This window comes from Cyprinus carpio, chromosome A12 (genome assembly GCF_018340385.1).
Source record: "Cyprinus carpio isolate SPL01 chromosome A12, ASM1834038v1, whole genome shotgun sequence".
NCBI lineage: Eukaryota > Metazoa > Chordata > Actinopteri > Cypriniformes > Cyprinidae > Cyprinus > Cyprinus carpio.
Window position 1 is genome coordinate 25,890,324 of NC_056583.1, and position 16,176 is coordinate 25,906,499.

General features: G+C 33.1%; 1 protein-coding gene across 2 annotated transcripts in view; it reads right to left on the bottom strand.

Moving 5' to 3' along the window:
• LOC109068942 (testican-2-like) overlaps positions 1–15,218 on the bottom strand; it is a 24,972-nt gene extending 9,754 nt beyond the window's left edge. Inside the window, exons 1-3 of one of the 2 annotated variants that reach the window (XM_042768191.1) lie at positions 14,910–15,218; positions 5,076–5,084; positions 4,776–4,821 (exon numbers count right to left, since the gene is read on the bottom strand). In XM_042768191.1, the coding sequence (XP_042624125.1) occupies positions 4,776–4,821; positions 5,076–5,084; positions 14,910–15,179 (325 nt within the window). In that variant the 5' untranslated portion in view covers positions 15,180–15,218. The remainder of the gene's footprint in view (positions 1–4,775; positions 4,822–5,075; positions 5,085–14,909) is intronic. The other variant, XM_042768193.1, reaches the window with a different exon arrangement.
• Between the last annotated feature and the right edge of the window lie 958 nt (positions 15,219–16,176).

The following is a 16,176-nucleotide window of genomic DNA, read 5'->3' on the forward strand; positions in this document are numbered from 1 at the left end:
CATATAGACTCAGAAAACTCACTTATGATGGATAAAGCAGTATTTGATGTTCATCTTGTATTGTTTTTGCATAATTCTATTAGCGAATCACTTCCAGCAGGTGTAGTTCACATTAGTGAATTCCTCCTTATGTTCAGAAATTATCCAAGGATTAATAAACGCTACTGTCTCCTTATAAATGTTACAGGAATGATGCTTTAAATAAAGCAGATTTACAACCTCATCAAGCATTTTTATGGAAAATCTGTCTCTTCTATCAGTCTTTCATTCTATAGAAAAATAACTAAAGGTCCTGACCTCGGGCTTTTCATGTTTTCTCCCTGTTCTGTCAATCTAACAAATGTAACCAAAATTACCGCGGTATTATCCTGGTGTTTTCTGGAAATACTACAACAGTACACTGGAATGTACACTCAACTATTTCAAATGAGTTATTTATTTCAGCTAGTTACCAAAACAACATTTAAAAAAAAAAAAAAATTACACTATTTTTTTTTTATGTAATACTTATTTCATTTTGTTTTGGTTAATTTGAATTTTATTTTTTTTATTTAATTATATTTTATTTAAATACATTTATTTCTGTTTTAATTTTATTAAATTGCTTTACTAATTAAAATGTCATTACTTTTTTTATCTTATATTTATATTTTATTTATGTCTTATTTCAATTACTGAAAATGACACTTTCATGGAGAACAGAAATCCTGAATCTCTTTTCATATCTCAGCACTGATTATGAATAATTCAAAACTAGACTGGAGGAGAGAGGAAGGAGGGATGGATGCCATCTGTTTTCTGTGTGATGATAAACCGATAAACAAGAGCACAAACAAACAGCTACAGGCCAAAGACAGAACAACACGACACTAACATCTCTTCCCAAGAAAAAACATGTTTTCATACAAATATGAGCGATGACACTACATCTGATGATTCCTCAGATTAATAACTCATAAACAAACCGCGAACCTGACAAGATATTTCTGCTCTGTTCTGCAGAAAAACATCACGTATTATCACGCTGTTGTCGTTTGTCTCTTTCTATTTTTTTTATATTATTCTTTGAAGTACACTAGAATGTAAATACTGGATACATTTATAAATCAAAACTCTTGAAGATTACATTGATGAAATGTTTAATTAACCAGTTATTTAAGTTTAAATTTTGAGTTTAAGTAATTGTGCTTTTGTCTTTACTAGTTTTATTTTAATATTTCTATTTAGCTTTATTTAAATTTTATTTTTATTCTTATTTCAGCTAGTTACCCAGGCAAAATTCTTATTTACTTTTTAAAAATGTTTTTTTAAGTGTAAGTTTTTCATTTAATATTTAGATTGTATTCTATTTATTAACTATTTATCATTTATTATAAAATGTGGAATATTATTTATTAACATTTTAAATAAAAACTTATTATTTATATATAGGATTTCTTAAACTTTACTATCTACTTAAAATAATTTAATAAAAATTACATTCATATACAAGCATTTTTCAGCTGAAATATATGTATATATATCTGGAAAATACATATATATATATATATATACACTACAGAAAATGTTGGTCTTTTCCAGAATTGGAAATCACAGTTTAAAAATTGCACATTTTGCATGAATGTGAAACCCTGGCATGCACATTAAAGTACTGTAATGTGATCTGACTGTACACTCTCTCTCTCACACACACACACACACACAGTCTCTCCATCATCACGGCTCTGCTGTGGGTTATTATTACGGTCAAACCCCGTGAGGTGAGTAATGCCTGTGATTTCTCTCTGACCGTCGCTCTCGCCTCGAAGCTGCGCCGGAGGTGTTTCCATAGAAACGTGAGCGCTGCAATTCCTGCGCTATGATTTGTAGCACACTTAAAAGCTTCACAGATTTATGAGAGCAGCCTCAGTGAGAGCCACAGAGAAAGAGGTGTAACGAAGGTGTTTGATTTAACACAGGCAACTACCCATCCGTCCACATTTACTCGTATTTTTGACATTTTTATCTCATTCTGATTCCTAAAGGCTCACAATGACAACTAGAGATGATTAGATCTTCATATCCCAAGGTAAAAAGATATGTTGAGAGTTTTATTCACATAACATGGGCTGCACAAACATGCTTGCTGTGATCAAATGATTAAGGCTTTTAGTTCACCGCTCCGTCAGTGGTTTGTCACTGAATGAATCAGCTTTGACCGAATCAAAAGAATCAATGATTTAATGACTCAATCATAAAGACAGTAACTTGGTTTAGTTTCTAAATGAATCAGCCGTTTGAAGGAATCAAGTGAGACAATGAATCAGTGACTCATTCATAAAGACAGTAACTTGGTTTAGTTTCTGAATGTACACACTTAAAGACATTCTGAATGAATCAGCTGTTTGAATGAATCAAGTGAGACAATGATTCAGCGACTCATTCATAAAGACAGTAACTTGGCTTAGTTTCTAAACGAATCAGCCGTTTGAACGAATCAAGTGAGACAATGAATCAGTGACTCATTCATAAAGATACACACTTTCTTCATTTCTGAATGAATCAGCTGTTTGAACGAAACAAGTGAGAATGATTCAGCGACTCATTCATAAAGACAGTAACTTGGCTTAGTTTCTGAACGAATCAGTTGTTTGAACGAATTAAGTGAGACAATGATTCAGCGACTCATTCATATTGACAGTCACTTATTTTGTTACTAAATGAATCAGACGCTTGAACAAATCAAGTGAGACAATGATTCAGTGACTCATTCATACTGACAGTCACTTGCTTTATTTCTGAATGAATCAGCTGTTTGAACGAATCAAGTGAGACAATGATTCAGTGACTCATTCATAAAGACAATAACTTGGTTTAGTTTCTGAACGAATCAGTTGTTTGAACGAATCAAGTGAGACAATGATTCAGTGACTCATTCATACTGACAGTCACTTGCTTTATTTCTGAATGAATCAGCTGTTTGAACGAATCAAGTGAGACAATGATTCAGTGATTCATTCATAAAGACAGTAACTTGGTTTAGTTTCTGAACGAATCAGTTGTTTGAACGAATCAAGTGAGACAATGATTCAGTGACTCATTCATACTGACAGTCACTTGCTTTATTTCTGAATGAATCAACTGTTTGAACGAATCAGTTGAATGAATGATTCAATGACCCAGTGTCTCACTGCCTCCTACTGGAATTTTTTTTTGTTGCTGTTCCATATTTAGAGAATCATTTCTTTTATATATATATGTCATATTTAATAAATTTTTTTGCTGAATCAAAAAAAAAAATCTTTTTTTAAAGCTACTTTTTTTATGAATATTCAATGCTTTATTCAACACTATAATGACTTTAAATGATCTTTTGGTGTAATTTCTCAGTCCAGATTAATCAATGTAGACATTTGAATCACTTGGCAGCTCTAGTTGAAACACTACAACACTAGAGCCAACCATAAATCAGTTCTTTTGACCAGAGGGAGCTGCTGAATTAAATTATGCAAAGCTGCTTCTGTAAAAACCTCAAGATCCCTTTTTCACCGCTTTTAATCTGCGCTCTCAAACAGAAGCCCTTTCTGATCCACGATCTGATGTGAGTTGAGTCCCGCCGGCCCTTTAATTACTGCCACGTTAGACGGGATTTCAGACAGACATGTAGAATTGTCTGCAGGTCGTTAAGTCAATATGACAACACTAGTTTAGAGTCACTGGCCAGCAGCAGAAAGACACATTCTCCAATAACAGAGCTTTTAGGAGTTCAATATAGGCGTGAAATATTCACTGTAAGCAGACGCGATTACACACGCATTCAAACAGGGCAGACAAATCCAAATGTCTGGGGATAAATATGAAAAATGCAGCCACCAGAAGCAAATCATCATATTAGAATGATTTCTGAAGATCATGTGACACTGAAGACTGGAGTAATGATGCTGAAAATACAGCTGCACATCACAGAAATAAGTTACACTTTAACACATATTCACATAGAAAGCAGTTTTTTCAAATACAAAAAATAACTCACAATACTACATCTCATACACAAAAACAAATACAGAAATAAATACAAAAATAGACATCATAAAAAAAACATTATAAAAAAACATTAAAAATCTTATATTATTATAGTAAATTAAACCTAAAAATAAAAACATAAATAATGTTTCATTACTTAGAATAAACAAACTGAAATAATATAAAATATAAAAGAAAACAAAAATATATATATTTTTTACTTTTAACTGCATTAAAATTGAATTTTTTTTTTTAATTAAAAACTACGTACATATATAAAAAAAATACAAAAACAACAAAATTACTAAAACTAAAAATTAAGATTAAAACAGAATATATATAAATATATATAAAACACTAATAATCATTCTCAAAGTTCATTTTAATGTTTTAAAGACTTTATCATTACTTATGGTCATGTCTCCCCAAAATTATAAAAAATAAATAAATAAATAAATAAATAAATAAATAAATAAAATATATATTTTAAGCTTATTTTTAGTACCATCAATAACTGTTTTTGCATTATAATATTTTCATGACGATTTTCTCATTATTGCAATGTGAATGTGAATTAAAAAAAATGTAGTAAAATCTTGCTTCAAATCATCTTAAAGACATTACAAAAGTGATATATAGAGTATTTAGTTAATTATTATAAAAATAAAATAAGTATAAATACATAAGATTCATTTAGGCTTCATTTTCTCTGAGCAAAATATTATTTCTTTTTTTTCACTGATTTTGATGTGACGTGTCTTTGTGTTACTCACTTTCATCAGAAGCCTGCGGACCTTCCAGCGTACGGATGTAGTCATCCTGAAGAGAAACAGGAGAGAGAAATCATTATAATAAAACATGACACAAAATAAAATCAGGTATTCTATCCTGATCTAGAGCGGAAGGTTGAAATGTTCCTTTGTTATACACAATATTTACTCACAGTTCAGTCAGTGAATATGAATCAGTTGCAGATGTTTGATTAGTGTTACTGGTTTGAACGGACTGATTATGAGTCGGGCCCCCGAGGGCCTCCCGTGAAACACAGACGTCACACAAACACATTTACCAACCTCCACTTCCTTCAGCGGCGTGAAGCGGAAAGCAGGAATGAAGAAAGACAGAGAGAGAAAATGAGATTTAAATTTAGAAACACATGAAAGAGGACGTCTCTGCGCTTTGCTTTAATTGTCATCTATTAATATGATCTGAATATGAGCCGAGGATTTCACGCAGCAGACAAGAGTCTCCGGGAATTACTGCAGCTCACTGTTTTTAAAAGATACAGATTGAGCAAGGACTGCCAGAACAATTTATAGTGTTTTTTTTACCAAGGCAATAATATGTTCAGAAAAGCTTGTGTTCAAGTAACAAAAAAAAAAAGTCTGAAAAAAGATCTTCAATTTTGCTTTCTTTGTCCATCTGCAACTCTGAACTCAGACAAATAAAATAAAATAAAATAAAATAAAATAAAATAAAATAAAATAAAAAATAAAAAAAATAAAATAAAAAAAATAAAATAAAATAAAATAAAATAAAATAAAATAAAATAAAATAAAATAAACCGTAACAAAACTTACAATATTTCAAGGAATAGTTTAATAAAAAATACATTCTGACATTACTCCTTATCAGAAATAATTATTTATCATAAATAAAATATAATGTTATGGAAAAAAAGATCTTTAACTTTGCCTCTCTGTTCATCTGCAAGTCAGTCAAAATTAATAATAAAAAAAATAATAATAATAATAATAAAAAATACATTGTGACAATACTCCGTCCTTATTAGAAATAATTATTTATCATAAATAAAATAAAATGTTTCAATTATAATAATAAATAATAGGGTTATATTTTTTAATAGGGTTATATTTATTATAATAGTAAATAATATATAGAATTAATTAAAAAATTACAGTGAGACCAGGACTTAGAAAAGCTCTTTAGGAAGGTTTTTGTAGAAAGGCTCTCAGTCCCGCTGCAGATGCACGGGTTTTTTTTGTAATGCATGAAAGCTGGAAGACTGTAGACGTGTAAGACACAAGTTTGTCCTTCAGACTGAATCAGAAGCTGAAGAGCGAACAGAGAACGTGTCATCAGACACAAAGAGACCGACAGCAGCTCGGCTTCAGCGCAGCTTCTCATTATAACGTTGTCGAGCTCCTGGAGCGAATCCTGTTGGGAAGCTCTCCAATGAAATCTGCACGCTTCACGCTGCGCCGGCGCTGCACACACGCATACTAACTAAACCCACATTCTGCCAACACAATCAATCTGTGATTCTGCAGCGTTTAGCAGCCGCACTGTTCAATTAGAGGAAGACAAAGCCCTGAAGAATGAACCAAACGTAAAACAAACCAAAAACAGTCCATCAATGAGGGGTTTTCAGTGGCTGCTGCCGATACTGATGTCCACAAGATGCCCAAATATCTGCTGATTAGTCAGCCAAGTTTAGCTGGTTAGCAGGACTCAGTTAGTTGCTGCTGGTAGATGCTATAACTACATCATTATGTGAGTAAAAAGCTGCTTTTTTTATTGACAGCCATTCAAAAACAGTTTATTCTGGCTAAAATTACTTTTTTACAACATAAAATATTAGATTAAATTAGATTATATTATATTAGATGTGTAAAATGTATTTTAACTTGTCTGCTGTGTTTCACAATTCACAAAAAAAAAAAAAAAAAAAAAAAATTACACCTAAATTTTATATGTAAGCATTCGAATTGCATATAAAATTTGGATTACACAGTTTGAAAATAATAATATATGTTATCAGAAAAGCTCATGTTCAAGTAAGAATAAAAGAGACTGCCTCTTACTTTGAGAAACTCAAAAATAAAATAAAATAAAATAAAATAAAATAAAATAAAATAAAATAAAATAAAATAAAATAAAATAAAAAATTAAGTTAAATTAAAAAAACAATACTTTAAGGAATTGTACAATCAGAAATTACCATTCTGCCATTATTAACTCATTATTATATCCTCTAAACTATTAAAATGACAAAAATGCATGACAAAATTACTAAAACAATAACAAAAAAAAAAAACATTAAATAGAGGATTCACAAAAGAATATTAAATATAATAAACACCATCTACAATACTACATAATTAATAAATAGCAATATTATTGCAGTATATATAAAATTAAGATAAAAAAAACATAGAAATCAGAAATAACAAAAAATAAATAAAAAAAAAAAAAAAAACAATCTGATACTGTATTTAAGCTACCTGTATATCATCCAGCCCTGGATTCTCCTAATGATGTCATGTGACACCAACACATCTGCTGTTTGTTACAATGTTTCACATTCTCTTTATTTCTGTTTATTTCTAGGAAACACTGACTGTTCTCGTCCAACACTTTCCCTTCAATAACAACCATTAAACTAAATCTGCTCCCAGGAGGTTCATCATTAAAACCAGAACAAAGACTTCTTCTAAAACATTTTTATCTGAGAGTAACGTGTCTTTACCTCGAACACATAAAGCACAAAGACTTCCCTCACCCGCTGCGTCAGAGGAGACCTGAATTTAAAAGACTTCCAGGAGAAAAGAGGAAGCGCTCCGTTACTAGGTTTGATATTCTGAAGCCACGGGTTCACGTCAGGCGTGATTTATGATTCTTCAAAATACACAATACCTGGAGATCCGTCGGTGTCTCACGACTTCAGTCTGAGATCATATCACCGCCTTAAATTATTCCCAGCTATCTGAAAGCTGATCTGACGCCCGAGAGGGTTTCAAATGAAGACTTTCAGATCTGAACACTACACAAAATGCTTCACCTCATGAGACACTGCTCACAGAAACCCACAAGAAAGGATTTCGCTGTCAAAAGAACAGCGTCTCGGTCCAGTGGAAAGACTAAATAATCCACCGCATGTTGACATCCCATCAGATCTGACTTACAACAAATCAAAAAACTCCTTTACTCTGAGAAGTGAACGTCTCAGTGCAAGTCTGTTAAAGTTAAACTACTGACATGTTTATATCCTTCTACCTGAATATAACACTGTTCTAATGGAGAGAATACTGAGGTTTGCAACCAACTTGCTGAAAATATCCTCACTCTCAGGTCATCCAAGATTAGGATGAGTTTGTTTCTTCATCAGGTTTGTAGAAATGCAGCACTGCATCAGTGTCTCAGCAATGGATGCTCTGCAGTGAATGGGTGCCGTCAGAATGAGAGTCCTAACAGCTGATAAAAACATCACAATAATCCACAAGTAATCAACAGCACTCCAGTCCATCAGTTAACATCTTGAGAAGACAAAAGATGAAACACATCCAGCATTAAGACGTTTTTAACTCAAATACATAGAGTTCATAATCCATAATAACACTTCCTCCAGTGAAAAAGTGTTCTGGTGTGAATCAGGAGAGAAATCTGCACAGATCAAGCAGCGTTTAAAACAGCTCTAAAAAAATATGTGTCTGGATTTTGATGTGAGAGACAACAGCAGATGCACTTTTTCACTGGAGGAAGAGTTATTATGGATTATAGACTCTATGTATTTGAGTTAAAAACATCTTAATGCTGGATGTGTTTCATCTTTTGTCTTCTCCATATGTTCACTGATGGACTGGAGTGCTGTGGATTATTTGTGGATTATTGTGATGTTTTTTATCAGCTGTTTGGAACTCTCATTCTGACGGCACCCATTCACTGCAGAGCATCCATTGCTGAGACACTGATGCAGTGCTACATTTCTACAAACCCTGATAATAAACAAACACAACCTGATATCAAGTAAATTTAAGAAATTGCAAATTATTTCCACAAATATCCCTTAAAGCAACACAACCAACACACAACAATAACGCATAACTACAAACATCCATTTCTAGAAATATCAGATTTCTGCATAAATATTAACAACCTTACACAAAAAATACACATACATATACACACACACACACACACACACACACAAACACACACACACACACACACAAACACATATATATATATAAATCTGGCTGTTCAAAAGCAAAGCTGTTTCTTGCATATACATGAATCCGAGAGTGTGTCTGACATTATGCTAATGTGTGTTGACAAACTAATGTGGATCATAGTGCGTATGTTTACTATCCATTGCTTACTAAATGGTGCATTTCAGCTAACAATAACCCGTCTCTACGCACGAACATAATAAAAATCAACAGGCACAGTGAGAGGAACAGACCACTGAAGTGAGTGCTGTTTGCACAATAAAACTCAATAGAAACTGCATATATAGGCTGTAAAGAAAAAAACATTTCAAAGTGTAAATAAAACAGATTATTGGAGTACATTTTATTAGAAAATACGGCAACCCTTAACAATAAGGTCTCATTTGTAAACTAGTTAAGGCATCAACTAACATTAACTAATAATGAAATAATATATATATATAATATAGTCAGCATTTATTAACATGTGTTAATGTTAGTTAATAATAATAAATAAACTATCAAAATCTCAATAACATAACTTTTTATGACATTAAAAGTGCATCACTGTGTGTTACTTGCCATTTCTTTTTAATTAGGAGAATTTAAATGATTTTAATTTCAATTAATTGTGAAATTTACTATCAATATCTGAGTGAATATTGATTTTAAACCATTTTCTTTGGTGTAATTTATTTTTTTATTTTTTTAAAGTAGCAAAACTAGAAAAAAGCCCAAAGTTGTAAAAAGTCAGCGTGAAATTAAAACTCATCCTATTAATTTTCTAAACTCACGTTTCTGGACGTACTGTGAATGATTCATCAATGCACCAAATAAAAACTAAAAAATACCATGCATTTATATGAAATAACATCTCAACCTATTTCACCCTTACAGAACTTTCTTTTTTGACTGACATCATAAATTCATCTTACTTTGCAACCACGTCTCATACAGACACTTTTCATTGTCCAACCAAACCCTGACAGAAGCATCAGTTTAACATTATTTGATTGAACACATTTTTACAACAGGCATAAAATGTGCATAAAAATATAATGCTTTAGTGTACATCATCTACACTATCTTCTGAAACCGGGAAGCAACGTCCTTTAACCTGCATCAGTGCAGAAAAACATGTGGGCAGTGGAGGACAGATGCATCGGCCACATCGCCCTGAGCGAGAGCAATTACCCACAATCCCCTGCTGTCTGACTGCAAGTATATGCAGAAGGACAAACACGTCTTGCGGCTCAACTCCTCAATGTCGTGCTGGTTTTATACAGCATTTCTGAGAGCAACACAAGGTTCAAAGACCAAATACAAAACTAAAAATTAAACACCATCATAACAGAAACATCATAAACAATTAAACACAAACAAAACACCAAAACACAACACAATTACATCCAAAATAAAAAAAATACCACAACCTTCATGCTGTAGATCTCATGAGCACACGAGTCGGGCTCTGAATAAATAAAAAGCAGTCAGTTTGACAGCAAAATATGAATCACTAAATAAAAGAGCACAGAGAATGTCACTATTTCTGAACGTAAATCACAATTATTTTGTGTTACAGGGTTTCACATGCATTCTAAATCTTTTGTTGTTTATTTATTAGTTACATACAATTGCATTGCATTATATGTTTGGATCATTTTAATCTCATTTTACCGAGACAGATTACTGGAGATATAGAGCGACAAATGATATTTATAGCATTTTATGTCAGTATCTGCTCTATTGTTGTAAATCTCTCATTGATTTACATTATAAGCATCAAAAATGTATCATATAGATATCAGCATCTGCACCAAATTACATTTTTTATTTTAAAATTGAGCTGTTTTCCCCCCATATTCTCATTATATTAGACTATATGAGCCATAAAAGCCAGAAGATTAATTTTTTTTTTAAATGTATTTGTTGGACTATTTATTATTTCATGTGTCAGGATTTATGTCAGCATTAATAAAATCAAATGTTGCATCTGTTAACATTATTTAATGAACCTGAGCTCTTTTTATCAACTAATGTTAACAAAAATTAATAAACACTGTTTAAATGTATTGCTAGTTGATGCATGCATTTGGACCTTATTATAAAGTGAGTGATACCATTAAAACACTAGCAACACTTGAGACATCTCTATGGTTGCCATAACAACTAAAAGATAAGACCATCCACTATCTCTGACAGCAACAAGATTTCTGTTCTTTTGTGTATAATGTGTCCTGAATGAAAAATAAACCCCCAGTTACCAGTAAAGGTGTTTTACATGCACAAGACATTTGCATAATTCCCAGAAAAGCTCAAGCCACACCCACTTCCTGAACCGCTTACCATATATGGGCAGAATGTAAGCCAGGGTCATTTTTAAGCCTTTTCTCTTTCATATTCCACAACAGTTAAAGTGGCTATTAAAATAGCTCTTTCGATTCTTAAGTTGGAATCTGAATTGTTCACAACACACGACAATTTACAGATCTATAAACCTTTAAAAACTTTCAAACAAGCCTTTGCCAAGCCAACATTCAAAGATTATATTGTCAAACGTTTCTAGTTAAACAAATACAATGAATTTCTTTGATTTTCAATTCTATTTAACCTGCTTACATTCCAATTCAAAATGCAATTTTCTTGTTTGTTACATTTATATTTATTCATTTCGGAGATGCTTTTATACAAAGAGACTTACGGATGAGTATTATTATTAACACAGATGATTCATCCATGGTTTCTGCAGGTAAATGCAAGACTTAATATAAGACCAAAAGAAAACTTAAAGAAAGAATTGAAAGGACCACATTGTGTCAGTCTGGTTTCTAAATGATGCAATGCTTCAAAGTTTAATAACACTACCGTCAACAGACATGCATTACTTTTTAATTAATTTTACAAAATATGAAAACAACATTTATGTATCTTCTGATCTCACTGCAAAAACGTGCTGTTCTTCCTCAGCATTTGTGTCTTGTTTTACAGTAAAAATGTTTATAGATTCTAAAATCAAGATACATTTACTTCAGAAACAAAATTACAAAATAAGAAGTCTTGTTTTATGAGAAACTGTTCAAAATGAAGTGTTTATAATTAAAACGAGAACAAATATCTGTAAATGTGGAATGAAAACTTTTCTCTTTGGATTTAGTCTTTAGATCTTTCTGAGCCCATTTGTTCTTGTATTAATCATAAACTTAATCATAACAAATTTTAAACATTTGTACTGGAAAACAAAAGGAGGAATATATTCATTTTTTGCAGTGCATGCAACATTTAATATAATGACTTTATGAATTTAAGACTTTCTGTTCTGTCTCAAAACCTTTTTAGGCCAGTTGTGGAACGGCGAATTAAGACTCTTTAAGACCAGCAGAAAGCCTGTCATTTTAATTAAATACGAAATGATGTTCATCATCATCCAATCAATTGCATCGAAGTAAATTTAAACCCTCTTTACAAACAAAATCGCCTAAATCGATTATAATATCTAGTATTTACACCATGAATTAAACAGTTGCAGGCATCAAAACACCCTTCAGCTAATTTATTCACAGCAGTGCAACAAATCATTCTCAGCATATTCCTCATATTTTTCTGCGAAACAACCATCTGTGCAAGACGCTGCATTATCAGTCAAGACATCTGTCTGAAACACGGCTGCAAGACAACACGATTCTTCTGAGCATAACTGATCGTGAGTCTCAGGAGGAGTGCTGTCTGTTATTAATAACAATGATGCCGCGCTGCAGAGCTATTAATCAATCACTGCTTCAGTGCACAGATATTACTCAGTCTGTGCCGTAACATTTGAGTGACGCTTCCCTGCAGCTAACTGTGCAGGAATCTGTTCTGAAGTTTGAGATTTGCATCGTATTCGTGACAGAAGCATCAGCTGCTTACGGAGTCGACTCTCTCAGAGTTTCAAACAGATTTGAAAACACTGTTGCATTTCTAGTGTAGTATAATATATTATAGTATAGTACACAAGGTCCAAAAATAACATAATGTAACAAAATGACAGCATTAAACAACAAAATCCATAATCCATAATAACACTTCCTGCAGTGAAAAAGTGCATCTGCTGTTGTCTCTCACATCAGAATCCAGACACATATTTGTTTAGAGCTGTTTAAACGCTGCTTGATCTGTGCAGATTTCTCTCCTGATTCACACCAGAACACTTTTTTCACCGGAGGAAGTGTTATTATGGATTATAGACTCTATGTATTTGAGTTAAAAACATCTTAATGCTGGATTTGTTTCATCTTTTGTCTTCTCCAGATGTTCACTGATGGACTGGACTGTTGTGGATTACTTGTGGATTATTGTGATGTTTTTATCAGCTGTTTAGACTCTCATTCTGACGGCACCCATTCACTGCAGAGCATCCATTGCTGAGACACTGATGCAATGCTACATTTCTACAAACCTGATGAAGAAACAAACTCATCCTAATCTTGGATGATCTGAAGGTGAGCACATTTACAGATTCGTTTCCTACTTTCTTTAGGTTCTATAGATTCAAATGGTGCGTTCTGAATCCGCTGCAAATCTGACAAAATTACCCACAAACCAGAATAAGACATTAAAATCTGTAGTTTGTCAATGACAGAACCATAACCCAGTCCTCCGGTTAACAAATCACACCGCTGCTAATCTGATGAGGTTACCCGCAGCCCAAACCAAAACTCTTGCTCTAAACACACTCACACACACACACACACACACAGTCTCCGATCACCTGAGTCAGTCCTGCACTGACGGACGGTTCCCAAGGTGTCTTTCTCTCAAATAAACAAACACAAAACACACGATGTCTGTCTCTGTAGCGCTAACTCATCCAGACAGCAGCACCTCGGGGAGCAGACGAGACTTCAGCTGTCCTTTCTCACCAGCTCTCTCTCTCTCTCTCTCTCTCTCTAAAAATCAATAGTTTTTAATGCTACATCAGCATTTAGTCACCACAACACTATTTATGTACAATTTGAAATATGGATGAATCTGTTCTAATAGACAAAAAAGTAACATTTAAAGTCTTTAATTAGTGCATGAGTAATTTAATCAGATTTAATTAAGTAAAAATATGTGGGTCGATGTTTCAAATCAATATATTGTGCATCTAATCGAAGACTAAAATGAACAGGAACATAAAAGCAACACACTGGGAGACAAGACTGCTATTTGCTGATAGATGGATAGATAGATAGATGATATATAGATGGATAGTTAGATAGATGGATGGATGGATGGATGGATAGATAGATAGATAGATAGATAGATAGATAGACAGATAGACGGATGGATAGATAGATAGATAGATACATGGATAGATAGATAGATAGACAGATAGATAGATAGATAGATGGATAGATGGATGGATAGATAGATAGATAGATAGATAGATAGATAGATAGATAGATAGATAGATAGATAGATAGAATAAATCCCTTTCATTCTGAAGTTTGCACTGCAGCAGAAGAGCAGAGACCAAGGCTAATTGTCACAATGGCTATATCTCAGTAACTCTTTTTGCTCTTCAACATCGATAAATTAAAAATGTAGAAAAAAAAAATATCGCCCCCAAAAACTCAATATGATACGCTGATTTATTGTTTTAATTTTTATACTTGATTTATCAATTTGACATTTTTCTGACAGACTAAAATACATCATAAATACGCATTTGCTCCACCAAAAAAAAAATAAAAAATAAAAAATCAGTGACAATGGTCTCCGTTGTGACAACATGCCCCGCTTTTAAGATCAATGAACGGAATATTTATTCCTGTCAGAAACGGTGGAAACGTCAATACCATTTGTAAGTCATGACTTCAAGATATTTGTCGATACAGAAAACTGTATTTTAAAACACACCTATAGTTCAATCAGATTATTAGTTCGGTTATGATGTAAACCAGTGATCGCGAGCGCGGTGAAGGCGGCTGAACTCACGTCTCTGAAGCGGTTCCAGTGTTTGACGGTGCGGCTGTACCGGTGCACGTTCGAGAGCCACCGGGGCTCGTCCTCCAGGAAATTCCCGCCGCCGGTCTCCCGCGCTTCTCCCGCGCCGGTCAGCGTCGCGAGCAGCAGCTGAACAACACACACACCTCGCATCATGAGCAGCTTCTCAAGAGTAAACACGACGGAGAACCGAGGCGACGGCTTGATCTCTGCTCGCGTGACGCGCAGCGGCTGAACTGAAGAGAGCGCGCGAGAGAGCATCTGCGCGCGCCCGCCGCTGACCAGTTTCTTCAGCACGCTGCGATGAACAGCATTCAGCCAGAATGAAATTGCAATTTGTACCGGATTAAAAATGCACCAAAATAGCATGATATTATTTTTTTTAGACATTAACCACAGTAATCTTTACCATTATAGGATATGAATACGGTCAACATTCGAGAAAAGTCCCAAGTTTGCATTTATTTGGTCAAAAATACAGTGAAATATGGTTATTTTCAGCCAAATTACCCCAGTCTTCAGTGTCACATGATCCTTCAGTTTGATTTGCCATCATAGGAAAAAATAGATTCACATAGCAACCAGTTATTTTATTTTTAAATATGAATTAAATATTTTAATGTAATAATTTTGAAAACATTTACTGAATTTGCATATAACTATATTATTTAGTTCTTTCCAGATAACTATTTTTTTCTATTAATAGTCCTCTTGTTTTGTTATTGTTAAGTTTATCTCCTTTCTTACAAGTTTCCTTGCCACTGTTGCTTTTATCTATTACTATCCATCTATTATTTATTTATTCATTCATATTATTATTATTTATTAATATTTCTAATATGAAAACATGGTGTATTATTATTGTTTTTTTTATTTATATATAATAATTCAAGGTATTCACAGTCTCCTGCACCACAGAAACTGATTATTTCAGCTCTGAACAATATTCTAAAAATAGAAAGAAATTCTAAAGTGCAGTACTCCAGAGATTAGGCTAATGATCATACGAGGATTCAATAATCCCTGATTATACTGTAATATCCCCGACACACAGATCCAGCAGGAGTTTAAAGATTATTGTCTGATCACGCAGAATATTTCTAAGGAAGACCATTTCCGTCACTGAAATAAAAAATTAAAAAAGGTAAATGCAACTTTTATCCCACAATTCAGACTTTTTTCTCATATTTATGGCGAAAAAAGCATTGCACAATATATAAACTCAGAATTGCAAGACACAAAGTCAGAACTCCTTCTT